Source organism: Mus caroli, unplaced genomic scaffold, assembly GCF_978045245.1.
Source record: "Mus caroli unplaced genomic scaffold, Mus_caroli_1 scaffold_20, whole genome shotgun sequence".
NCBI lineage: Eukaryota > Metazoa > Chordata > Mammalia > Rodentia > Muridae > Mus > Mus caroli.
Window position 1 is genome coordinate 16,315,672 of NW_028227275.1, and position 25,350 is coordinate 16,341,021.

The following is a 25,350-nucleotide window of genomic DNA, read 5'->3' on the forward strand; positions in this document are numbered from 1 at the left end:
CAGAGCCTCTGGAAGAACAATCTCCAGTCACCTGTTGAACTATCTTCTCCAGCTCCATTTAATTTGTCTTTGAGACAGGGTTTCTCCATGTAGCCCTGGCTGTCCTTGAACTCAAGAGCTCTGCCTCCCCCAGCCTGGGATAAAGGTGATCACAATGCTTAGTCCCCATCTTGTCTCCCTTTGTTCTGTTCATGTCGCATGCCAGGCATTGTGCTGAGTTACTGCCATGTATGTGAATCCTCACAAAACATGAAGAATTATTCCTTTCAACAGATAGAAGAAACTCAGATGTCAACAAAGGTCAAATGGCCAGTATGGTGAACCTTGGGACCTGAGGCCAAGCCTAGGTCCTTTCCTCAAACACCGTGACTATCCCTAGTATTTGCGCCCAGGTCTGCTTCTACCTGGGCTGTCAGCATCCATCTTTCCAACCTAGTCTGCCCTAAAGGAGAAAACAGCTGCAGCACTGTGGGTCTGGTAACTACGCCTAAGCCTTCTGAGGTTTCTGTTATGAGTGCCACAGCCGGCATGTCATAAACCTGCCTGCCAGGTCACAGGTGGCTCTGCATTGTATGGCATCACCTTTCTTGATTCTGGGTTCTAGAATTTTAGAGACACCCAGATGAAGGGTATTTCTTCCTCTCCTGTTTCCCCCGGATACCATCAGGTAAGAGCCATGATTTTGTGTTGTTCACCACCAAACCCTAACACGTAGGTAGGCAAGAGCAGCCAAATTGATGTATAGAATGAGCTAAGAATGAGATTAAATTCCTGACTGCAAGCCAGGCGTGGTGGGGGCGTGGTGGCGCACGCCTTTAATCCCAGCACTTGGGAGGCAGAGGCAGGCGGGTTTCTGAGTTCGAGGCCAGCCTGGTCTAAAAAGTGAGCTGCAGGACAGCCAGGGCTATACAGAGAAACCCTGTCTCAAAAAACCAAAAAAAAAAAAAAAAAAAAAAAAAAAAAAAAATCCTGACTGTAAAGCACACAGCAAATTATTAATTGGGTTTTGTAAACATGAACTGTGGAGAGCTGTGACTGTTTCCCACAGATTAAAAGAAGACATCAAGCTAAAAAACAAGTTTAAAACAGGGTATTTTAGATACTCAACCACCTCTACTACTCAATCAAATGTTGCCAGACACGTTTAAGCTGAGAAAAAAGTTTTAATAACACATACACATACATTCAGAAGACTTTAAACAAGACAGTATAAAATTTTAAAGGAAAAAAAAAACCACAACACATTGCATTTACTGCCTAAGAGCTAGTAGATTAACTGGCTGACAAGAATGCCCCAGGGAAACTGAGGCACAGATGAGGTGCGCCTGCACCATAGAGTAGGCATAGCCACGAGATGGGATTGTGCTGACTGACTCACGCCCCCACCACCTGTACCGGACCCTTGCCTCCTGAGAGACAAGCCAAGAACGTTCTCCTTCCCAGCCGCCTGGCCATGAGTCAGTTTGTAAATGGAAACACACTCCTGTTTTCAAGACTCCACACATTACTGTCCCCACCAACTGTGTCTGTTCTGATTGGGGGGAAAGGGGAAGAAAACAAAACAAAAGAAAAAGCCAAACAAACACAAAACAGAGCCTGGGTGGTAACTATCTTATCAATCATTACTGGGGAGATATATATATATATTTCACTTTTTTTTTTTTTGTGAAGTCGAAGCAAGCTACTACTTGCATTAAAAAAAAAAAAAAAAAGCCAACCTTCTGAAAGGTGACAAAGGCACCGTTGCCATCAGGACACAGACAGAACAACGCACAACACTGACTGCAGTGCTACACAGGTGATCTTGCGCATGGAAAGCCTCTTCACTTGACATGTGCTACATACAGAACTGTATTTTCAGGTAACAAGAAAAGCAGGTCAGGAAAGGCAAACAGTTACACACAAAAGCATAAACACAAGTACTTTAATGTTCAGCTTGCAGTAAGGGTAAAAAGTTTGACATCACACATCCAGAAAATGAGACAAGGTTTTTTTTGGCACAGTAATATTGCCAAACACACCACCGCTCAGTGCAAGCTTGTTTGCCAAGTCCCAAGTATGGCCTGACAGTCTCTGTGCAGAGAGCACTTCCTCCCTCGATACCATCCCATTTTCTGGGCAACAGACAGAGGGAGACAATGCACAGGGACTCAGAAGAAGATGGAAAATACTTGATTTGGGATAAAAACCATGAGCTACTTGTGCTAAAATAGAACCACAACATTTCCACAAGAACCCAAATGTAAATACTGACTGGACTCTGACCCGGAGACTGAAGGCTGCCACCAGAGTCATAAATTCAGAGGCCAAAACTGATGGCTGGCCATTTATTTTAAAGGGACAGATAAAGTATTTTTCTCTAATGGAGAAAGACAATTGAAAATAGAGATTTTATTCTTATAGGACCTGCTAAATAAGAATGTATCAAAGTGGTTTTAAATTTGATGGGTGGTTATTGGTTGAAACTGCAATATAAAAGGATCACTTAAAAACCTGAATAACCCACTTGTCCCCGTCAATGTACACAATAGAAAATATTTACACACTGTAATTACAAGCAATATAAGCAGATTTTTATACTTTGAGATTTTGTACACTTTACACAATGCAAAATGAGAAAAATATGAACACTTATAAAATTACACACAAACAATGTATCTACAAGGATTAAATTACAGAGTGAGAGCCCCACCGTTGGGCAGATAGATGCCAGAGTTTCAAGCTTCAGTCAAATAGAATTCTTCGTATCTATCTCTTTAACCATAGTGGCATTTGTAACAATACCCTTGAGAGGTAGCATCAAGACAATATTCTTACCAGTAAACTCAACACAGAATAAAACTTTTGTTGGTCTGACTCTTGGAGCCTCGATCAGCCTCAATTCTTGAAAATGTGATTTGTGTAGTCTTCTCTATAAAATCTCTAACTGCCCAATGCTTGACATGAGCTCTAAAGTCGCTAATGCTAATTTAAATGATGAATTTAAGATACAATGGTTTTTATTCCTAAGCCTCAGTTTAGAGGTAGAAAGAGTTAGCTCTCAGAACTTATTTTCTCCTCTCAAACCATAACACTGAGCCCAGTTCCCTTTTCCACCACCCAACCTGGACCCACACAGACATTAGCATGCTCAAGAGGGAGCAAGCCGCTTGCTCCAGCCAATAGTCAAAGAATAAGCAGTTGGCGTCCTTTTTAGGAAGCAAACCTTCACAAACTGACACCCGTCAGCAGGAGTGTCACTACCAAAGTTTTCAAAGGGCCTAAGGCTCAATCTAGCATGTGCACCTCTGCTAACCCTCAACCATCTAAACTAAAGGATGGCTTTCCAGTGTTTAAAAGAATTTAGAGCAGCTGTGGTTTTTCAAGTGCAACAACTTCAAGATACAAACTTGAGTGTGCATGCACGTGCACATGTGCACGTGTATACACACACACACACACACACACACACACACACACACACACACACACACGCTCACATGCATGTCCCCAAAATAAACACCATCAAGGCCTCTGCTAAATGATATACTTGTGGAAACAAGGATTTTGGAAACTTCCAGATTTTGAAGCCTTTTTACACAGACTTCTATAATATAGTTACCAATGGCCGGAATTCTAGCTTAGCTGAGATTTTATGATTAAACCAGTATTTAAAAATATATGCATTACAAGAAACCCTAAACAAACTGCCTATGGATGTTCTGGCATTTTAAAAACAGTCACTATTTTATAGCTTAATCTCTTCCTCTAAGGGCAGTCTGACAACATACCAGATGTCTATTCCTTGATTTTAAATATATTTAAAAATCTCAGATTTATAATTTTGAATACTAAAGGATATATATGGGCTGAAACTGCCTATGGTTTATGGGTTATAGAAGAGACCAACACTTCTAATTACAGGGCTCTATTCTAAGCCTTCCCTTTGTACCCTAAAATAACCAGAAGGGAAATGAAAACCAGCTGGACTTAGGCCTTCATCTCAATGTCCAACTCAAGCTAGCCCACACTTTTCTTCTTATTTTCTGTGATAATCCAAGTGTTATGAAGCCACCTTACATGGTAACTGCTGAAAACGTAGCAAGGAGGGGCAGCCTGGATCTGTAGCTACCAGCAGCTTCCCTCGCCTTCTTTCCTCGGCCCCTGGTCTTCCCTCTACCGTCAGCTGCAGATGGCATATCTTCATCTCTGCTTCAGAAATGGGAAAGTCTTCATCAGCAGCCTCACACTATGCATGCAAGTAGCATGCAGCCGTGCTCCTCAGCATCTCTGGATCCCACAGTAATCCTCTTGGAAAGGCCTTTCTTGTTTGTATTTCTGCTGCTGTAACTTCTGTTAAGAATCTGGCACCCAGAAATCATGAAGCTGCCCCTTAGAGGAGGGGAAAAAAAAAGAAAAAAGGAAAAATTTAATCAGACTATAAATTAATCCTTCTAAAACTAATCATTGGACAGCAGGCTTTGATAATGAAAGTTAAAAAAAAAATCATTATATATACACATCTCTGAAAACAAATCTTTGTTTTTTTTGGGACAGGGTCTTACTATGTAGCTCTAGCTCACCTTGAACTTATAGACACCTGCCTGCATCTGCCTTTCAAGTGCTGGGACTAAAAGCACAAAGCAACCATGTGCAGCCTGGTCTACAGAGTGAGTTCCAGGGCAGCCAGGGCTACACAGAGAAACCCTGTCTCAACAAAACAAAACAAAAAGCATTGACGAGTCTTCTAGAGGACCTGAATTTAATTCCCAGAATTACAGCAAATGTAACTCCAATCCTAGATCTGATGAACTATTCTAATCACCAAGGTTACTGGGCATAGAAGTGGTACATAGACAAACATGAACATAAAACACCCATACATACAAACTAAAATATTTAAAAAACTCCAACCACAGGCCCCACACTGCACAAAGGGAGCCTGAGGAGATCTTCAAGCTCAGCTGCTCATCTTCCTAGCATGCGCAGGGTTTGCTCCTTAGTTCAGATGCACAGGGGAGGCGGTGCACACTCCCGATGCTAGCAGTGGAGGAAGAGGTAACACTGTGTGCTGCTACTATACCCGGTTAGAGACCACACTGTAAGCACACAAACACTGACCACTGAAATGCGGTAAAACACAGGATTCTACCAAACAATATGCTCAAGATGTTTTCCTTTGAAAACATACTCACAAAAACTTGAATATAAATGTTCATGGAGATGTTATTCTTAATGGTTAGAAAGCAGAACAATTCATGCTTACTTTGTAAGTGGGTAAATTAATGTCATACATATGTCATTTAGCAATAGAAAGGATATACATATTACAACATGGATTTATCATTGTCAGGTGCAAGAAGCTGATCATGAAAAGACCACATACTTTATTCATGTGTAGGAAATATCTACAAGTGGAAAATTTCCACAGAAAACAGGTAGGCACCTTAAGAGGAGCAAAAAGAGGCCTGAACATGGTGGAGGAATGCGGGGTGGGGGTGGGGGTACCTGCAGAAGAGTGTGGTGAATGCACTGTGCATCTTATCTGAACAACTGTTAGAAGTACCTGTGAGCTCCTGATTCACTATGACACTTTAAATGGGGGCAAGCTATTTCTAAAAATAATGGACAGAGAGGAAACAAACTCTAAAATTCAGACACAAATATACATTATGCAGGAGTTTTCATAAATAAACCTTAAACAAAGTGACACCTGAGTAGGCCGACAGTGCTGGATTATTTCCTGCCATTTTCCATGTATCCTGGCAACCAAGTCTTTCACCTTAAAAATAACAAAAAGAGAAAGAGAAATCAGATCAAAGTATCCTCACTTAAATCAATTTAGCATGATAGAAAGCATTCACAGCTACTACTATGGAGGTCGCTGTGCACCTAGCACTCAGGAAGACTGCTCAAAGTCTAAGGGCAGTCTGAGATGCTGGGAGATCCTGCTTCAACAAAACTAAACAGTCACAACAGAATGAAATACACGCGCCCCCCCCCCCCCGAAATCTCATAGCTATCACAGGCCTGTACCCAACAACAACAACAACAATAACAACAACAACAAAGCAGCTATTAATCTTTTCATCTTTTGGGGATGCTTTCAAATTATAACATTTTCTTTTATTACCATAATCTTTTATTATCTAAAATGTACAATGATTATGACTTAAATTTATTTGCTTTTAGAGACAGGGCCTCTTAATATAATCATGGCTATTCTGGAACTCCCTATGTAGACAAGGCTGGCTTCAAAGTCAAGAGATCCACCTGCCCCTGCCTCCTGAGTGTTAGGATCAAAGACTTGAGCCATCACACCCATCCTTAATTTTCTTTTATTTTATGTGTATGGTATGGGTGTTTTACCCCCATTTGCATCTGTTCATTGCTCACTGAGGCCAGAAGAGAGCCTCAGATGCCCTGGATCTGGAGTTATCGCATACAGATACTTGTGAGCTGCTACATCAGTGTTAGAAATCGAATCCAGGTCCCCTGGAAGGTCAGTCACTTCTCTTAATAGTAAGCCATCTCTCCAGTCCTCAATTTCCTTTTAAAAAATTATTTTATGAGGTGGATTGCTCTATGTAGCCTTGGTTAACATTACATTTAAAAAGTATTATTTAGTGTATATGAGTACACTGTACACACACCAGAAGCGGGCAATGGATCCCATTACAGATGGGTGTGAGCCACCATGTGTTTGCTGGGAATAGAACTCAGAACCTCTGGAAGAACAGTTAGTACTCTTAACTGCTGAGCCATCTCTCCAGACCAATTAACATTAAATTTAAAGCAAATTTTTGCCCCCGCGTCTTGAGTACAGGGGTTACAGCAATGTACCACCATGCCTGATTTCCTGTTACTAAATATGACCCAGAGAACCACAACTCTGCCTTCAAAGAAATTTCTACTTTCGCCTGTGTAGCTGTGGTTGACTGACTTTCTTCCATTACCTTCACTTGTCAGGGGTTGGAATTGCAGGCTGCCCTACCACACCTAGAATAAGATATTTAAAGAAGCCAGAAAATTTTTTAGAGACATATTTTCATTATGTAGCTCTGAGGCCTAAAACTGGTTCATGTAGACCAGGCTGGCCGTGAACTCACTGAGATCTGGTTACCTGTCTCCCAGGTGTTGAGATTAAAGAAGTGACCCACCATTCCTGGCTATAAGTCAGGAAGACACAGGAGGCAGAATCAAGTGGATCTCTGAATTTGAGGCCAGCCAGGGCTACACAGGAGTGCTTGAGATAGCCAGGGCTACACAGAGACACTCTATGTCAAAAACAAACAAAGTTAAAATTTCCATTTTTTCCCACTCTGAAAAGTTTAGAAAACTGTTTCAATGACAACCACCACCTGTCTACAGAAGTTCTGGAGAGGGGCTGGTGAGATGGCTCTGTGGGTAAGAGCACCCGACTGCTCTTCCGAAGGTCCGAAGTTCAAATCCCAGCAACCACATGGTGGCTCACAACCATCCGTAATGAGACCTGACACCCTCTTCTGGAGTGTCTGAAGACAGCTAGCTACAGTGTACTTACATATAATAAAAATAAATAAATCTTTTAAAAAAAAGTTCTGGGGAAGCAGAAAGCTACTAATTTATTTCAAGCAGATCATGTCCTGCAGCAGTTTATAGGGCCAGTGTTCTACTCTGGAAGGAGGCTCTGGTGACAGCCTTGCTGGGCCAGCTTTAACAATCAAAGCCCAGGTCAGTGAAATGGCTCAGTGGCTAGAAGCCCTTGCTGTGTAAGAATGGTGGCCTGAGTTCACTTCTGGAACCAACACCATGGAAACAGCGAGCCCACTCTTGTGAGTTATCCTATGGCCCTAGATGAGCAATGTGGCTCACACACTCATCTCCCAAATAGGAAACTAAATGTAAGGGGTGGGGGAAGAGCCAGGTGTGGTGTCGTACGCCTTTAATCCCAGCACTCAGGAGGCAGAGGCAGGCGAATTTCTGAGTTCGAGGCCACCTGGTCTACAGAATGAGTTCCAGGACAGCCAGGGCTACACAGAGAAACCCTGTCTCAACCCCCCCCCCCCCCCGAATGAAATCTAAACCTTAGTGGTCCCTTCTAGGATATCTGCCAGCAACCGCCAAAAGTAGTGCATGTGCAGGCTAGTAACTAGTCGCACTGCAGAATATACTTCTGAGGACAGAGAGTCCTCATTCTTCCTAACCTCAGCTGTGAGACAGGACCACTCAAGGAACTTACTGTTCGCAGCCCGCAGCCCGGCTAGATGCTGACTGGTGAGCACGGGGCCCCACTTGTTTCTGCCCCTCCCTCCCCCAGCACAGGGCTACAGCTGCGTGCTACCACTCCTGTTTACGTGGGTACTGAGATCCAGGCTCAGTGCTCATGATTGTACAGCAGGCACTTAACTTACCCTGTGTAAGGGCTTTACGTTGTATAATGACAAGAACAAAATGTCCCAATAGTGATAGAGAAATTTTCTCTTTGGGTGTCAGAAGTTTCAGAACAAACAGTAAAGTGAAAAAATATATTTGCTCTGAGATTACTTTTTACTTGTACTTTCACCATAGCTAGCAAAGCATTTGGCAGAAGCTGACTTGTTATCCAAGTCTTAACCCAGAGTGGTGAATAACATTCCTGGTACTGGAGGCTGAGGCAAGAGGACCAAATGTGACCTCTATACCCCAACCAATACACATATACTGGAATTTGTGCATACCCACCCCCACCCAAGAAATACAAGAATGCAAACTAAATGTAAACTAACCCCTAAAAGCTTGAGGAAAGCCAGGCATAGTGGTATATGCCTGTGATAAACACTAGGAAGGCAGTGGCAGGTAGGTGGATTTCTGAGTTCAGATAACCTGCTCTAAACAAAAAAATCTAGGCCAGCAGGGCTACAAAGACCCTGTAAACTGTCTTTACCTTAAAAAGTCCTTTTTATGTTCTCTGAAATGAGTATATAACTGAGTATCCAATTAAGTAGCCTTAAGAACAGCACCATTAAGCTATACCCACAAGCTCACACACACACACACACACACACACACACACACACACACACACACACCCTCACAAGAACAGCTTGTGTATTTCTCTTGCTTATATTTCCTTTTCTTCCTATAGGGCCTCACTGTGTTGCACAAGAAGACCTAGGACCCAGGTTCTCCTGCTTTAGACTCCCAAGTGCTGGCATTACCAACAACACATAAAAACAGGAGGCAGGGCACTCAGTGGTAAAGTGCTTACTGAGTATGTAAGCCTGAGGCTGGAGCTCAAATCCCCATAACCAGTGTAAGCCAGCTGTAGCAGTACACATATGTAATAACTGGACGCTCTAAGGCCAACTAGGCTGTGTTTTAAATCGGGTATAAAGAAAACAAGGATTGACATTCACAACTGTCCCTAGACCAAAAGTCATGGATCCTGGATATGCCTACACACCCACCATAAACAATATACTTACTTTAGTTCTGTAGAAAAGTCTTGCATCTTCCCTAATATCACACTTAACATGCTTTTCCAAAGCCCCACAAAGCAGCACGAAGTGTTTCTATACAAAACAAACAAACACAACAGATGAAATCAATCCTGATGTCTTACAAAACAACAGACAATGCAGTTTAAGAAAACCCGAAATTGCTTAAAACTTACTTGATGGAGTCCCACCTATGAAAGGTGTTGGCTTCCATAAGAACACAATAGTTATAATTCGTTGCTAGTTAATTTAAACCCTGAGCCCCCATAAGGTGGAATGAGCACTGACTGCCACTTGGGCTTTAGCACTTGTGTACACACAATTTAATTCATAGTAACTTTGCAGCCCTCGTGACTGCAGAGAATGGTGTATCCACAGGCATGTGCCAGTGCTCTCTTCTCTTACTTTAAAGAAAACCAGCAGCCTTGGCCTTTCTTGGGTTTGGAGAGATGGTTCAGTAGATTTTAGCTCTAGAATCCATATTAGGCATCTTATCATCTGTTAATTATAGCTTCAACAGATCTGGGGGGTCTTAGGCCTTCAAGGGCACCTGCACTCAAGTGTGCACACGTCCATGAAGGAACATATGTGTGTGCATGGGTGTACATACCGTGGTATTTTATAGAGCTGCTTCTCTCCTCCCTTTCCATGGATTCTGGGAAGTAAACTCAGGTTTACCTGCTAAAACACCTTGCCAGTCTCATGCTTTTAAACTGCATTATTTTAGAAACAGAGTCTCACTATATAGCCTTGGCTAGCTTGGAACTCGTTATGTAGAACAGGCAGGGCTCAAACTCATGAGATATGCCTGTATCTGCTGGGATTAAAGATAAGCAAACCACACCCAACCACACCTGGTTTTATGGAATTTGTTTTGTTTTGTTTCTATTTCTGAAGACAGGATATATCTCTAGAGTAGCCACTTCTCCACCTATGGGTTGAGACCCCTTGGGGATATCCTGCATATCAGATATTTGCATTACAATTCAAATAACGGTAGCAAAGTTATGGTTATGATTCAGTAGCAACAAAATAATTTTATAGTTGGGGTCACCACAGCATGAAGAACTGTATTAAAGTGTCATGTGTCAGGAAGGTTGAGAACTACTGCTCTGTAGTCTAGCCTGGAACTTACTATACAGTCCAGGCACAAACTCATGCTATTTACTCCTTTCTCAGCCTCAAAATTCTGGATTATAGGTATAAGCCAGTTTGGCCAGCAAACATAGGTTTTTATTAATAGAGAATCAAATGTCTGCAATCCCAGCACTCACATGCAGGTATATGTGCAGATAGAGCACTTATATACATAAAATTCATAAATCTTTTTTTTTGTTGTTCTTGTTTTTTTTTTTTTCTTTTCCGATACAGGGTTTCTCTGTGTAGCCCTGGCTGTCCTCGAACTCATAAATTCACTTGCCTCTGCCTCCCAAGTGCTGGGATTAAAGGCACGAGCCACCACGCCCAGCTTATAAATCTTTAAAAAAAATGTGTGTGGCAGTCAAGACACATGCATGGGTTGGCTTTCTCCTTCTACCACGTCAGCCTTGGGGATTGAGCTCAGGTTGTCAATCCTGGCAGCAAGCACCTTACACCACCAAGCATCTCCCTGGTCCTTCTAAATAAGCATTTTTAAAGGCATTTTAATTTTTCTAAAGGAAAACAAAAGTGAGTGGAGGAGATTCAAAGGAAGAAAGTGGGGACACACCATATAGGAGCTAGTCCGTTTGGTGCTCCTGGTATCTTATGGATCATTACACTATTGCCAGGCTATGATCATGGAGCTCTACTCCAACAAAACTGTTGTCAAGTCATTCTTGTCACTAGGATACAGTTGTAGGGCACCATGACTTCCCGTCTTCCAGAGCACACTCTCATTTCTAGAGCAAAACCAGTCAACTTTTAAGTTTGTTTCCTACACACATATGCTCATTCATTTCACAACTGGAAACACCTATTTATAGCAACACTAAATATTACCTACCCGTTGTCCAGAAGAGAGAGAATGAGAACAACTAACTTCCCCAATTAAATGAAGGAGGATGTAGGTCAGGTAATATGCCTGTTAGAGAGATGAACAAAGTTACTACACATGAAAAGGCCAGTGTAAACACCATTCCAGTCTACAGACTACAGAGCAGCCCAGGAGAGAGAGGGTTTCACTTAGTCTGTGAGGAAGGAAAGCTGTGTACTTAAACCCGACTTTCTCATTTCTAAACTAAGTGCTTCTTTTTACTCCCTTACAACTGCTTAGTGCTGGGCCACAGGAGAGTGTATTACATCACTAACAACGAGCCTCCACCACCCCAACTCTCTGTTCTGAAAACCTCCCAGAAAGCAATGAACTATAAAACTTGATCTACTGACTGCCCTGTGTATTTATTCTCTCAGTTCTAGCTCTGGATACCTGCTTTTCAAGTTCTAAATGAAGGCCGTCATCAATAGTTTCATTTGGCTGTTCGGCCCTTTTCTTCAAGACCATCTTCTTCAACAAATCAGAAGGCTTCATCTGCACAAGATATCGATGCAGGACTGAGATCTGTCAAGAGAAGAGAGACTGGTGAATTCTGAGCACTGCAGTGCTCTTCCTTGAGCTTATTCCAGCGTGCCCATCTGCATTCCCCAGTTCTATGCTACCTGTTTTTCTGTTTCCTCGAAAGTCCTCAAATGCTTCAGGTATTTTATGTTACCATTTAGTAATTTAGGATAACTGCTTAGGACAAGATTAAAAGATATTACAACAGAGGTCTCTGAATTCTAAAAAAGAAGCTCTATCCAATGTGGTGGCTTACACTTGCAATCCCAACTCTTGAGGCTGAAGTAGGACGCATCACTGAGAGTTCAAGGCGGACTGGGCTATTAGTGAGTGGCACGTATGGCTGACACTGAGCACTAAGCCTGATGGGAAATTATTCATTCAGTTCACTTTTATACAGATATAAAGGAAAAATGTAATAGACAAGACAGACATTAGTAAGACCAACAGCAGAAATCTATCCTGGACCCTTTGATGGCTATAAATATAGCTAAATGCATTGAGGGCTTTTAATTATCCTAATGGCTCAGGAATGGAGCTGACCTATCTATAATCAAATCCATGTCCACTTGACTATAGAGCGGGAGTCAGTTCTGTCCAGTAGCATCCTGTGCACATTCTTACATGTTGGTTTATACAACTAAATTACATCTCCCAGAGTAGAGTATCATTTTTATTTATTCCTAGGACATAACTTATTACCTTATAGTGAATTGCAATTCAAACAATACAGGCACATCCAGATGAAGTTTTGTGATTTTTTTTCAGATCCAACAAAAGGCAGCCCTGTAAGTGCTATCACTGTTTACAAAGTCACCAGAACTCAGAGTGGTGTTCCTATATATGCATATTCATATATATATATATATACACACACACACACACACACACACACACACACACACACACACACTGACAAGAATTGGAGGCAAACCACATTAAGTTCTATGATCTATAAAGATCACTTGTACTAAAATAGGTATAAGATGTGGTTAATAGCTTTGAAACTTCTAATCCTATCATCACACTGCTAGTCTTGGAAAACTGAATAAATTCTCAATGTCGTAACTGTTAATGGTAATTATGATTTTCTCAATAGTTTATTTAATTCATCGGTCTGTAACTGTCCTATGGGGTAGAGGTTATACTATCTTCATTACAGATTAAAAAAAAACCTGAGGGCTGGTGAAATGGCTCAGTGGGTAAGAGCACCCGACTGCTCTTCCGAAGGTCCAGAGTTCAAATCCCAGCAACCACATGGTGGCTCACAACCATCTGTAAAGAGATCTGGCGCCCTCTTCTGGAGTGTCTGAAGACAGCTACAGTGTACTTACATATAATAAATAAATCTTTAAAAAAAAAACAAAAAAACCCTGAATCTTTTTTATTAGGTATCATGCTAAAGAGTGTATCAACAGTATCATGCTTGAAAGTTGAACTTAATAAGGACTTTTTTGTTTTGTTTGAGTCAGTTTCTCTGTGTAGCACTAGCTTCCTGGAATTGTGTAGACCAGGTTGCCCTCGAACTTGGGAGGTCCAGCTACTTCTGCCTTCAGAGTGCTAGGATTAAAGGCATGAGCTACCATACCCAGCTAATCAGGACATCCGATTTAGAAATCATAAATATATATTTCCCAAATTCTGACTTAGAACTCATAAATTTATATTTCCTAACATCTAACTCTCCCACTTATTAGAAACAAACCTATTTTTACCTGAAGGTTATTGGCATTAGGAATATCTTCATGCTTTTCATCCAAAAGCTTTGAAATCATCACCAGACTGAGGCACTGCCTTAGCTGCCTGGAATTAAAAGTGAAAAAAGCATTTATAATGTGTTTAAACAATACTGCTTGACAGGCAAGCAAATGTACCCAAAGAAGTCTCAGTCTCTCTCTCAGGGCTGTAGAAGAAACAACTGTTACAGAGCCACAATATATTCATGTAAAAAAAACACACACATAAAGTTAGAACTGCCGGGGGCTGGAGAGATGGCTCAGCAGTTAAGAGCACTGACTGTTCTTCCAGAGGTCCTGAGTTCAAATCCCAGCAACCACATGGTGGCTCTCAACCATCCATAACGAGACCCGGTGCCCTCTTCTGGAGTGTCTGAAGACAGCTACAGTGTACTTACATAAAATAATAAATAAATCTTAAAAAAAAAAAAAAGTTAGAACTGCCTATGGCTGGGATAAGTTCAGTTGGTAGAGTGCCTACCTAGCATGCACTGAGTGATATGGTAGTGCACACCTGCAATCTTAGTGTTCAGCAGGAACATCAGGAGTTCAAGACCATTCACTACCACATGCTGAGTCCAGACTTAGCCTGAGCTACAAAGAACTTGTCTCAAAAAAAAAAAAAAAAAAAAGTAGAAAAGAAGGCTGAGCATGATGGCTCAGAAAACACTTCCCAGAGTTCACCTCAGTGATGCTGGTCTCTTCTTTTTATTTTTTAAAAAAGATTTATTTATTTTATGTATATGAGCACACTGCCCACTGTCCTCAGACACACCAGAAGAGGGCATCAGATGCCATTACAGATGGTTGTGAGCCACCATGTGGTTCTGGGAATTGAACTCAGGACCTCTGAAAAAGCAGTCAGTGCTTTTAACTGCTGAGCCATCTCTCCAGTCCACTGGTCTCTTCTTAATCACCACAAATTTCTTAGCTCCAGCTAACCAGCATCCATTGTCCCAGTAGTTCCTTCTATTTTGGACTCTAAAGCTAGAGCCATCTGGCTAAAGCTGCCATGTTTTGCTGCTTGCTGGGGCTAGAACATGGCTCCCTTGTTCTAGTACATTATCATTTTCTGTTTTCCAATTCTTCCACTGCCTAACTTTGCAGTCCTGGAACTTGCTTTGTAGACTGACTTTGAACTCAGAGATCTGCAGGACTGTCTTCTAAGCACTGGGATTAAAGGTGTGGTCCACCAAGCCTTAGATTTAAGTTTTTCTTCACTTAGAATTTGCTTTGTTCTAGGCTGGTCTTGAACTCAAATTTGCATGAATGGATCTAAATTTAGCTGGGTAGGATTTTGCCCCAAAGTCACTACTCCCTCAATTCAATGTAATATCCTTGAACACAGGCTCAACTCCATTTCACTTCCTGGTGCTCCTTTAATACTTGAACCATATATTTTATATCTTTCCTTTCTTAGCTTGCTATGTATGCTTGTTTAAAATGCTCTTTATGAGACTTAACCAGAGAACAAAGTCTATGATGGGAATTTCTGAGACTTCCTTTGTCAATGCAATTAATCTTCACCTTAGCCTCAGGCAGATTCTTTGGACAATGGCAAAAAGCAGCCATATTTTTCAAAGAATTCGTCAGGCACAAGAACAGTTTCTCAGCCACATATTAAAATTCTTCTCCTCTGAAACCTCTAAATCAGGCTTTCACAGTTCAAACCACTCTCAGAAACAACGTCTTCCTTATTCCTACTAGGATATCCCACGAAACCCCACTTAAAGCATTCCACTGCTTTCCAAATCCAAAGTCCCAAAGTCCACATTCTTCCAAACAAAAGCATGATCAGGCCTATCACTGCAATACCCCAGTCCCTGGTACCAACTTCTGTTCTATTAGGGTTCTACTGCTGTGAATAGACACCATGACCAAGTCTTATAATGGACCACATTTAATTGGGGCTGGCTTATAGGTTCAGAGGTTCAGTTCATTATCAAGGCATGGCAGTATCAGGCAGGCATGGTGTAGGCAGAGCTGAGAGTTCTTTATCTGAAGGCTGCTAGTAGATGAGGGTCTTTAAGCCCACACCCACAAAGACACACCTACTCTAACAAGGCCACACCTCCACCAACAAGGCCACACCTCCTAATAGTGCCACTCCCTGGGCTGAGCATATACAAACCATCACAATCAGGATTTCTACACTTTTCTCCTCAATAAAAGAACATTCAAAGAAATGATGAATAGAAACAAAAGTCCCAAGGTGGGCATGGTGGCCTAGGCTGGTAAACTTAACATTCAGGAAAGGCTGAGGCAGAAAGACTGCTGAGTTTGAGGACAGCTTGGGCTCAAGGATAGCAAGACCTTGTTTCAAAATAAGAACTCCAAAGCATTTAACAAGTGTCAGCATTATAAAACAGCTTGGTGTTTATCTCACTTTTCAATACCTTCCACGAGATGTCCAGTTAGGGACTAGCTGTACCAACCAAAGAAGGTTATGGGGATGACTGGAGAGTTCATTTATGCCCAGACAGAGTTCATGAACCTGAAAAAGAACCAGCTCAGAATCAGATCTACATAACTTCTTGCCTTAACAAAAATCACTAAAAAAGATTTCTGAATGTAAAAACACTTGTCATTTAGAACCCACTACAGTGAAGGTAATACAAATTCCGGTTTTTGTAAAGTACTGTGAAATAGTAACACATTCTACTAGCACATCACATCACTCTCATGTTGCCACACCTTGTCTTTATTTAGACTTGGTGGTGAGTCTTGAAAGAATACAGATTCTAATCCCAGTTTCCCCAAGTGTATATAATAACATATACACAAGACCACATATATTCACAACTTGAAAATCCTTGCACTCTTAGATTCTGTTACAGTATTTTTCTTTTCTTCTGGTGACAAAGCCCAGTCTTATACTTGTCAGGCAAGTGTACAACCATGAACAATGCCTCTAGCTCTCTATCTTAATAGTATTAAACACTAGCCTGCCGATAAGCTGATGTGTACGGGAAGGAAGTGTTGGGTATTATCAGTCAAGGAGGATTATCTCTTGATAATTTCTGGAACTTGGTGACAGTTTATTATACTTTTCTGTGCTCCAGTGTAACCAAAAGTTTTGTCTGAAAAAATGTGCCTACAATAAAGGCTTAATAAAATTATCCCGGGCTGGAGAGATGGCTCAGTGGTTAAGAGAACTGTCTGCTCTTCCAGAGGTCCTGAGTTCAATTCCCAGCAACCACATGGTGGCTCACAACCATCTGTAACAGATTTGACGCTCCCTTCTGGTGTACTTGTGTACATACAATAAATAAATCTTAAAAAAAAAAAAAAATAAAATAAAATTATCCCTGCGCAGCCTGAGCTCAGATAGCTACTGCAGTCCACCTCAATCCTGGCTGCATGTATGATGATCACGTTGGTTATGCTCTGAGGCTGTTTCAGAAAGGCCTTCCTCCAAGGCCTCAGAGGCTGTCACTGCAGCCCTGGTCATCTGTCTTAATCTGCAACACTTCATTACAACCTGAAGTGTTAAGGCATCCACAGTGAATGAGAAGGCAGCCCAGCAAGGGCAAAGGTACTGACTGGATTGCTAGAATCTGTAAATGCTGAGACACAGTAAATCCCCAATAAAATGTTGCAATGACAGTTTACTTGATAAGCCGTGGTGACTCACACCTTTAATCCCAGCACTTGGGAGGCAGAGGCAGGTGGGTCTCTGTGAGTTCATGGCCAGCCTGGTCTACAGAGTGAGTCCCAGGACAGCCACGACTGCACAGAGAAACCCTGTCTCGAAAAACAAAAACAGCTGCTTTTAGAAAAAAAATCAGTTAACTTAATAACAGTTCCAGCACACAGGGCCTTCCTCTCATTGTCAGCCGTAACTGAGCTTAGACTCCTTGAACTCTGAATGCACACGAACCACTGTGATGCTGTACACAGCCCTAACACCCAGAGCTTTGCAGACTGTCCGGCAGCCACTGCAGCTGAAGGTGACCCCATTAGCTCTTCAACTTCCTGCCTTTATTCCTAAATGCTAGAATCTAAGGTATGTACCCGTCCTTGGCTGCAGCACCTAAATTTTAAGAGAGATTACCTTTGTGTTCCAATCTCTGATGTTTTTCATGAGATTTATCAGGAGGCTCTGAAAGTCTACTAATGGAATCTGCTTAAGCTCTTTTTCCAAACTCATTTTAAACAGCATTAAAATCAGCAACATTAATTCTCCATCTTGGTAACCTTCTGGATGTATAGATGTGCACAGACCTAGGAACTGCCAGAAATGGACAAAGGAAAAAATTACCTCAAGAGTTAGATTATATTCTTGACAAAAGATTTAAAAAAAAAGGATGACACAGGTAACAAGTATCAGATGGGTACAAAAGGCAAGAATGTAACACAAATAAGAGAATGAAAGGATAGGTGTTCTCTTCTTCATTCTCAGGATTATTGACTGGAGTCAGCAACTAAAATGTTTCAGGCTGCAGTTACTTGGTCATTAAATTATATTGTAACTTTAACCATAAAATTCTGACCTGAACGTCCCTTTTGTTTTATTAAAACAAAAATAAAAGACAGAAAAAATGTATTTATAATGGAAAGATAATTGCTAAGACATTTCACCTGGTAAGAAATCAGTGGAGTTTTAAACAATTAACCACAAAACTGATTCTGGCTCTTTGCTAAGTATATACAAAGTCTTTCCTACCTTAACCACATTTAAAATGTTGGTTTCAGGAAGAGCTGAAAATACTGGACTATAAGGTGAGTCTTCACTTTCCTTTCCCCCCAGGGTTTTCTGTGTTTCAGAACTATTGAGAAGAAGACAAAGCATGTGTTTCAGAACCACGAGAAAGCAGTACAGAAACCATCCTCACCATAGGGCACTCTCAACAGCTGCACTCTGAGTCAGGGTCTAACTGTGCTGCCCAAGCAAGCCCCGAATGGACACTCACCCTGCCTCAGCCTCCTGAGAAGCTGGAATTACAGATGCATGCCACTGTACCTAGCTTACTTGTCATTTCAAATGGTTATTGTCCTTAATGCTTCTGGTATCAGAAACTGGGTGAATGTAATAAGGCCCTGTGAGTGACCTAAATAAACTACCAAACTGATATAGGGAAACAATTTTAGAGGCTAAGGAAACGGCTCAGTGCTATGGCAGAGGACCTGAGTTCGAATCTCCAAAACCATGTAAATAAGTAACCATGTAAATAACATGCTATAAGTATCCGAAATTCCAACACTGAGAGATGGAAACAGGCATATCTCAAGAGCTCACTAGCCAGCCGAGCTGAGGGATAAGCTTCTGGGTCAGTGAGGAGACCCTTCCTCGAGGCAATAGGGTAGGAAATCATAGAGGAATACACTCAATCTCCTGTTCTAGCCCCTGCATGTACATGCACAGAGGAGTAGGTACAGGCACATGCATATATGTATACATGAAGAATACACGTACATGTGAGTACACACACATACTAATTTTAAGCATCCAGATATTTAAAAGTTCGTGAAAAAAGAAAATGCATGAACTTGGCTTTTTTATTTTAGTTATTTGTGTATGTGTGGGTTTGTACACACAGGTGCAAGGCCAATGGAGGCCAGAGGTAGCATAGGAACTCCTGAAGATAAATGACATACTAGAGGGAACCAAACTCAGGCTCTATAAGAGCATTATGTGTTCTTTCTTAACCACTGAGCCATCTCTGTAGACTCTGCATTTCACTTACACAACGTATTTTTGATAAAAAACAAAAACAAAAACTCCCAACAGCCATCATCACTACTCAACAACATTCATTTGAATGTTGAAAGAAAGAAAGAAAGAAAGAAAGAAAGAAAGAAAGAAAGAAAGATCAAAACATATTAAAAGTTTTGACCTCCTAACTGGGCTCTTTTGAGCCACTTGCTTCCTCTTTCCATAGCTACTATATACACTGTGGAAGGACTAACCAGTCCTTCCCCCACGAGCACTTTACATATAAAAAGCAAATGCTAACATAGAACCCTGTGCTTTGAGAACCTGTATTTGGTCTTTGTGACCAGGTCCCAGCCAGTGCTCTTAACAGCTGAAAACTCCCTTCATGCAGATAAGGTGACTCATGAAGACAACCATATTTATTTAACCTGTGATTAGAGGTTTAAAAATTAAGTTCACCTGTGATTAGAGGTTTAAAAATTAAGTTCCACCCAGAGGGTCTAGAGATCAAATTGATCATCAAATGGCCAATGTTTTCATCCACTATCCATGTGTAATGCAACCTTGAAGTCTTAAGTTGGACTGGAGAGGTGGCTTGACGGTTAAGAGTGCATACTGGGCTTGGAGAGATGGCTCAGCCTTTAAGAGCACTGACTATTCCAGAGGTCCTGAGTTCAATTCCCAGGAGCCACATAGTGCTTCATAACCATCTGTAAACGGGATCTGATGCTCCTCTTTTGGTGTGTCTGAAGACAGCTACAGTGTACTCATATAAACAAAATAAGTAAATAAATTTTAAAAAAAGTGCATAGTGTTCTTGGAAGGGTTTGCTTCCCAGCACCTTACTAGGTGGCTCACAACCACCTCTAACTCCAGCTCCAGGACAGCAGACACCCTATCCAGGCCTCTGTGTAGGTGGCAAACTCACATATCTGGTCTCCGAATAGAGTGTTCAGCCTTTCACAACGCCCTCTGCATCCACTTTACGACAATCAGTGGCATACCATGTTCTGTTCTTAGCAATGTACCTTGAATACCCTTGCACACCCAAATGCAAGCAATTTCTTCTTCTTTTTGTTTGTGCCCCTTTAAAGGTATCGCCTTTAATGGATCTACATGCATGAGTTTGAGTGGGGTTTGCTGCTCGGGCAAAGCTGTTACCAGTGGCCACACAAGGAGAGGAGTCTCCTAGGGCATGCACTGCCTCCCACTCTTCAAGGAGGGGCAGGCCCTCCTGAGTCTTGCACAGGTAAGCAGCACTGCTAAGTTTCAGCTACAACAGCCACAGCACGCTCAGAAGATAGCACTCAACAAACAGCTGTCCCATCTACCATGCCACCTGTCCTCTATCTGCGATGTGCATGTGTGCTTCTGAGATAGTTGTATTGTGTAGCTCAGGCTGGCTTGGAACCCCGCAGCCCAAGCTTGTTGAAGATCCTCCTCCCTTACCCTCTCACAGGCTGGGGTTTCAAACATAAAGCACCATGTCCACTTTAAAAAAGAAAAACAAAAAAAGAATACATACTGTAGTTAACTAAAGAGAGATACTGGATCAAACCCTCAGCTGTGTCTGACACACAGCAAGTATGATATAAAACTTCCCAGTTGTAATGCGATGATGTGAAAAACTAAAAGACAGATCAATTTAGTAAAGGACAAAATAAAAAATTGGTCAGAGGCCTAGTATTTCCCAGCTCTTAAATTTAAGATGGAATACCTCAGTTTGAACCTAGCCTGAGGCAACATAGTGATTGCTGTCTCAATAGGGGAAAAAATAGGAAAAGTAAAAATAGATCAGTAAAATTGTATATTTCTTCTAACATTTCTTCTAATAGTGAAGAATTTTGGAGAAAAATGCTAGAAAAAAAAAGATTTTTGGCAGGTATGCATGGAAAGAGGATCTTAAGACTGATACTAGGCATATACAGGAATAGCTAAGAGACAATAAACTGAAAATGGCAGATTCTCCCCTACCCGCCCCGCCCCCCCAAAGAGGTTAGCCTTGGCTATCCTGGAGCTAGCTCTGTAGACCAGGCTGGCCTTGACACCACTGTTCATGGTAGAATGTTCTTAAGACTCAAATTTTAAGTCTGTGTATCTAGAAGTCACAGTCAACACTGTGCCAGCTATTGAAAGTCCTCTCTGAACACCATGTTTATTCTTCAAGACACTGAATACTTATTTACCTGCTTCCATCTTTCCATCTTCCCTGCACCATTGTCTAGTTACTCATCTAGAGTTAAATAAATAAGATTGTAATTTTGAGTTATTTTACTTTTAGTTATGTGTACACGTGGGTGCGGTGGCCAAAGTCCATAGAGAGCATTGGGTCCTGTGGAGCTGGAGTTACAGGAAGTTGTAAAGAGCCTGATGTGGGTGTTGGCCACAAAACCTAGGAAGTGCAGCAAGTGCTCTTAACCACAGAGCCAGATCTCCAGAAACCCCTCCAAATTATATGGCTAAGTAGTATTCACATTTTTGTATTAATGCAATTATTCAATTGTATATGCTTACTACAACAATTAAAAAAATTCAAATATATAAAATTATTACACACTATTGAGTTCATAAAAAACAATGTAGTTGATATTTTAAATGTTTATGTTTACTGTGTGGATGAGTGCATCCCTGTGTCACAGGGATGCGATACACTGATTCCCTCTGAGCTGGAGTTACAGGTAGTTGTCAGCCAATGACCATGGGTCCTGGGAACCAAACCTGGATCCTCTATGAGAGTACCAACTCATAACTGCTGAAACATCACTTCAGCCCTTTACTTGGATTACCGAGAAGGATGAGGTAGTTTTCAGTGGTTAGCTACTTGGGTACGGTGATGGTGAATGTCTTTGATCCCAGCACTTGGGAAGCAGAGACAAGCAAATCTCTTGTGACTTCAAGGCCAGCTGTCCGTTTAACAAGTTCCAGGCTAGCCAGGGCCCAGAGAGTGAAACCCTGTCTAGGGAGGTTGGTGGTGAAGTGGTGGAAAGAGGTATTTAGCTCGCTGGGTGTAGCGGCACATACCTGAAATCCCATACTCGGGAATCAAAGGCAGGATTTGTTCAAGTTCAGGACAGCTAGCCCTAGTGTTTTATTTTTTTTATTTTTTTTTTTTTTGGTTTTACGAGACAGGGTTTCTCTGTATAGCCCTGGCTGTCCTGGAGCTCACTTTGTAGACCAGGCTTGCCTCGAACTCAGAAATCCACCTGCCTCTGCCTCCCAGTGCTGGGATTTAAGGCGCACGCCTTTAATCCCAGTGCTGGGATTAAAGGCGTGCGCCACCACGCCCGGCAGCCCTAGTGTTTTAAACCACAAATAGAACGTTCTAATAATATAAGGAGATTTTTGGATAGGGGAGGAAGGCACTGTTTCTTCTATTTAAATTATTAGAGCAGGTCTAAAGTTTTGCTGTTGAACATATTTTTTGATATTAAGTTCACCTAAGTAACAAGGGGATCCAGTTTTGGTGAAAAGAAAACTGTAGAAATGAACTGGATTTTAGACACACCATGTTATAACAATTTGCATATTTTATGAGCTTGTAATTTAAGATTTGTTTTTGCTTCTTTTTCTGCAATCAGTTCATTCTTTTGCCCTTTAGTAGTGAATTGTTGATCTTTTTCATTCTTATCTGAATCTAGCCCTTGTCTGTGACGAGCCAGGCTCTGGCTCTCTCGTGCTCCCACCCCGTAACTTTGTTCCCCTTTATTTTGAAGGTTTTGACATTACTTAAAATAATCTTTGCCATCAAGACTTCAAAAAATGTAATCAAATTCACTTTTATTTTCATGGAGGGTTTTACTTTACACATAAAACTATCTTCTTCTCTTCTAGAATAAAGCAATTCTGCCAGTTTCTTCTATGACTTATTTTCTCTGTGTATGCTGAAATCCATGATCTGTCAACTTCAAGTATGAGTCCATTTCCCCTAAATGGCTACTGTGCTCTGAAGGCCCCGGAGAACACTCTCTCCTAACCTACACCATCGGTGTATACTAAGCACCGGTGTGTATCTGGGACTCCTTTTAGATCTTTACCACTGGTGAAATCGGCTGAGGCTAGTTTTTCCTCATATTTCAGATTTTTATGAATTTCAAATCAGCTGTGTGGTCCAACTCCTTCCTGCACCCCCAGTCCTGCTGACACTGCCCCAGATCTGAGTGCCCTTGCTAGAGTTCCAGGTTGGAATGCACAGGAGGCTTCCTGCTTACCATCTTTTTGCCTTTAATAATTTATATACACGCATTTCTAGCTAAGTTTATTTCTAGATTTTTTCCCCCCTCCTGTCACTAGGAAAGTTCCTTTCTGTGGCATACTTTTGGTTTTTTAGATTTATTTATTATTATACATAAATACACTTGTAGCTGTCTTCAGACACACCAGAAGAGGGCGTCAGATCTCATTTACAGGTGGTTGTGAGCCACCATGTGGTTGCTGGGATTTGAACTCAGGACCTTCGGAAGAGCAGTCAGTGCTCTTACCCGCTGAGACATCTCACCAGCCCCCTGTGGCATACTTTTAACTAGTTGCTGAGCAGATACATAAAGGTTACTGGCTTCTTTTCCTCAATTCTGTTATAGTCTCTCAGCCGATTCTTAGGTCTTTATGCATAGACTGGATCATTTATCAAGTTATTTTTTACCAAGTTCTTTCCAATTTTTATGGCTTCCTTCTTCTTAACTGCTTTGCCCAGTAAATATCTACATATGATTTTAAAAAACTAAATGTATTGAGGGTGTGGTAGGGTATGTAGGTGGACAGTGTTTGGGTTGGGATGTATGTCCCAAGGACAGAGGACATCTTTTGGGAGTCAAGTTATCTCCTTCTCCTAGTTGTAGGTTATAGACTAGTGCAAGGTTATCAGGCTTGCATGGCAATTACCTGTTGAGTGATCTTACTGGCCTAGCAAAAACAATGTTAAATAACAATGAGAAGACTTTAAAATCCTTTATAGGATTGTTTATACTATTTACTCTTTAAACATGATGGTAACTTTTACATTAGGGCAGATATTAGTATTTTAAGACTGATTTTAGCTTTGAATGAATACTGAACTTAATAAATTATAATGACAATGAAAGAATAGCAACCATTAAAAATCTTTTTGAGCCCAGTTTTGTGGCATACACCTTTAATCTCAGCATGGCTGAGGTACAGAGGCGCAGAGGCATAGAGGCTAGGGTTGCAGAGAGGCAGAGGCAGAAGCAGAGGCAGGTGGATTTCTGTTAATTCAAGGCCAACCTGTTCTACACAGTTCCAGGCCATGTAGGGCTACAGAGTAAGATACTAACTCAAAAAAAATAACAACAACAACAACAACAACAACAACAACACCCCAAAAAGATCTTTTAGGTATTTACAATGTGAAGAAAACTTACATTAGATTTTCTTCATTAAAGTCGGGCTGAAGAGTCTCCAGAGGAAACAAAGATCCAAAACCAACGCCCATGTTGAAGAATACAGCTGCTATATCAGACAAAGATGGGATCCAGGGCCAAACTGGAGAGTCACTGAAAGTATCTGGTTAACACAAAAAATTATTTTAATTCAAATCACTCATTCACAAAACCACATTGAGTAGTGATAATCCATCTAAAGTGGTTTGAATATGCTTGTCCTAGGGAGTGACACTATTAGGAGGTGAGGCCTTGTTGGAGTAGGTGTGGCCATGTTGGAGGAATGTGTTACTGTGGGCATGGGCTTTAAGATCCTCCTCCTAACCGTCTGTGTCAGTCTTCTCCCAGGGGCCTTCAGATGAAGATGTAGAACTCTCAGCCCTTCCTGTACCATGCCTACCTGGACACTGCCATGCTCCCACCTTGATGATAATGGTCTGAACCTCTGAACCAGTATAAGCCAGCCTCAATTACATGTCCTTATAAGAGTTGCCTTGGTCATGGTGTCTGTTCACAGCAGTAAAATCCTAAGACACCATCTGTGAAACAGATTACTTTTGTAATATAGTTAAGCTATGGATCATCAAAAGTA

The 25,350-nt window shown here is 41.4% G+C and overlaps 1 protein-coding gene across 3 annotated transcripts in view; it reads right to left on the bottom strand.

The window, feature by feature from the left end:
• Window positions 1–1,143: 1,143 nt before the first annotated feature.
• Window positions 1,144–25,350, bottom strand: part of Slf2 (SMC5/6 complex localization factor 2) — a 52,257-nt gene continuing 28,050 nt past the window's right edge. Inside the window, exons 11-20 of one of the 3 annotated variants that reach the window (XM_085834184.1) lie at window positions 24,741–24,882; window positions 18,376–18,478; window positions 17,764–17,940; window positions 16,106–16,203; window positions 13,689–13,776; window positions 11,845–11,976; window positions 11,422–11,499; window positions 9,426–9,512; window positions 5,693–5,761; window positions 1,144–4,365 (exon numbers count right to left, since the gene is read on the bottom strand). In XM_085834184.1, coding sequence (XP_085690310.1) covers window positions 4,336–4,365; window positions 5,693–5,761; window positions 9,426–9,512; window positions 11,422–11,499; window positions 11,845–11,976; window positions 13,689–13,776; window positions 16,106–16,203; window positions 17,764–17,940; window positions 18,376–18,478; window positions 24,741–24,882 — 1,004 coding nt within the window. In that variant the 3' untranslated portion in view covers window positions 1,144–4,335. Of the gene's footprint in view, window positions 4,372–5,692; window positions 5,762–9,425; window positions 9,513–11,421; window positions 11,500–11,844; window positions 11,977–13,688; window positions 13,777–16,095; window positions 16,204–17,763; window positions 17,941–18,375; window positions 18,479–24,740; window positions 24,883–25,350 lie in introns of those variants that run through there. The other 2 variants (XM_021151686.3, XM_029472556.2) reach the window with 2 other exon arrangements.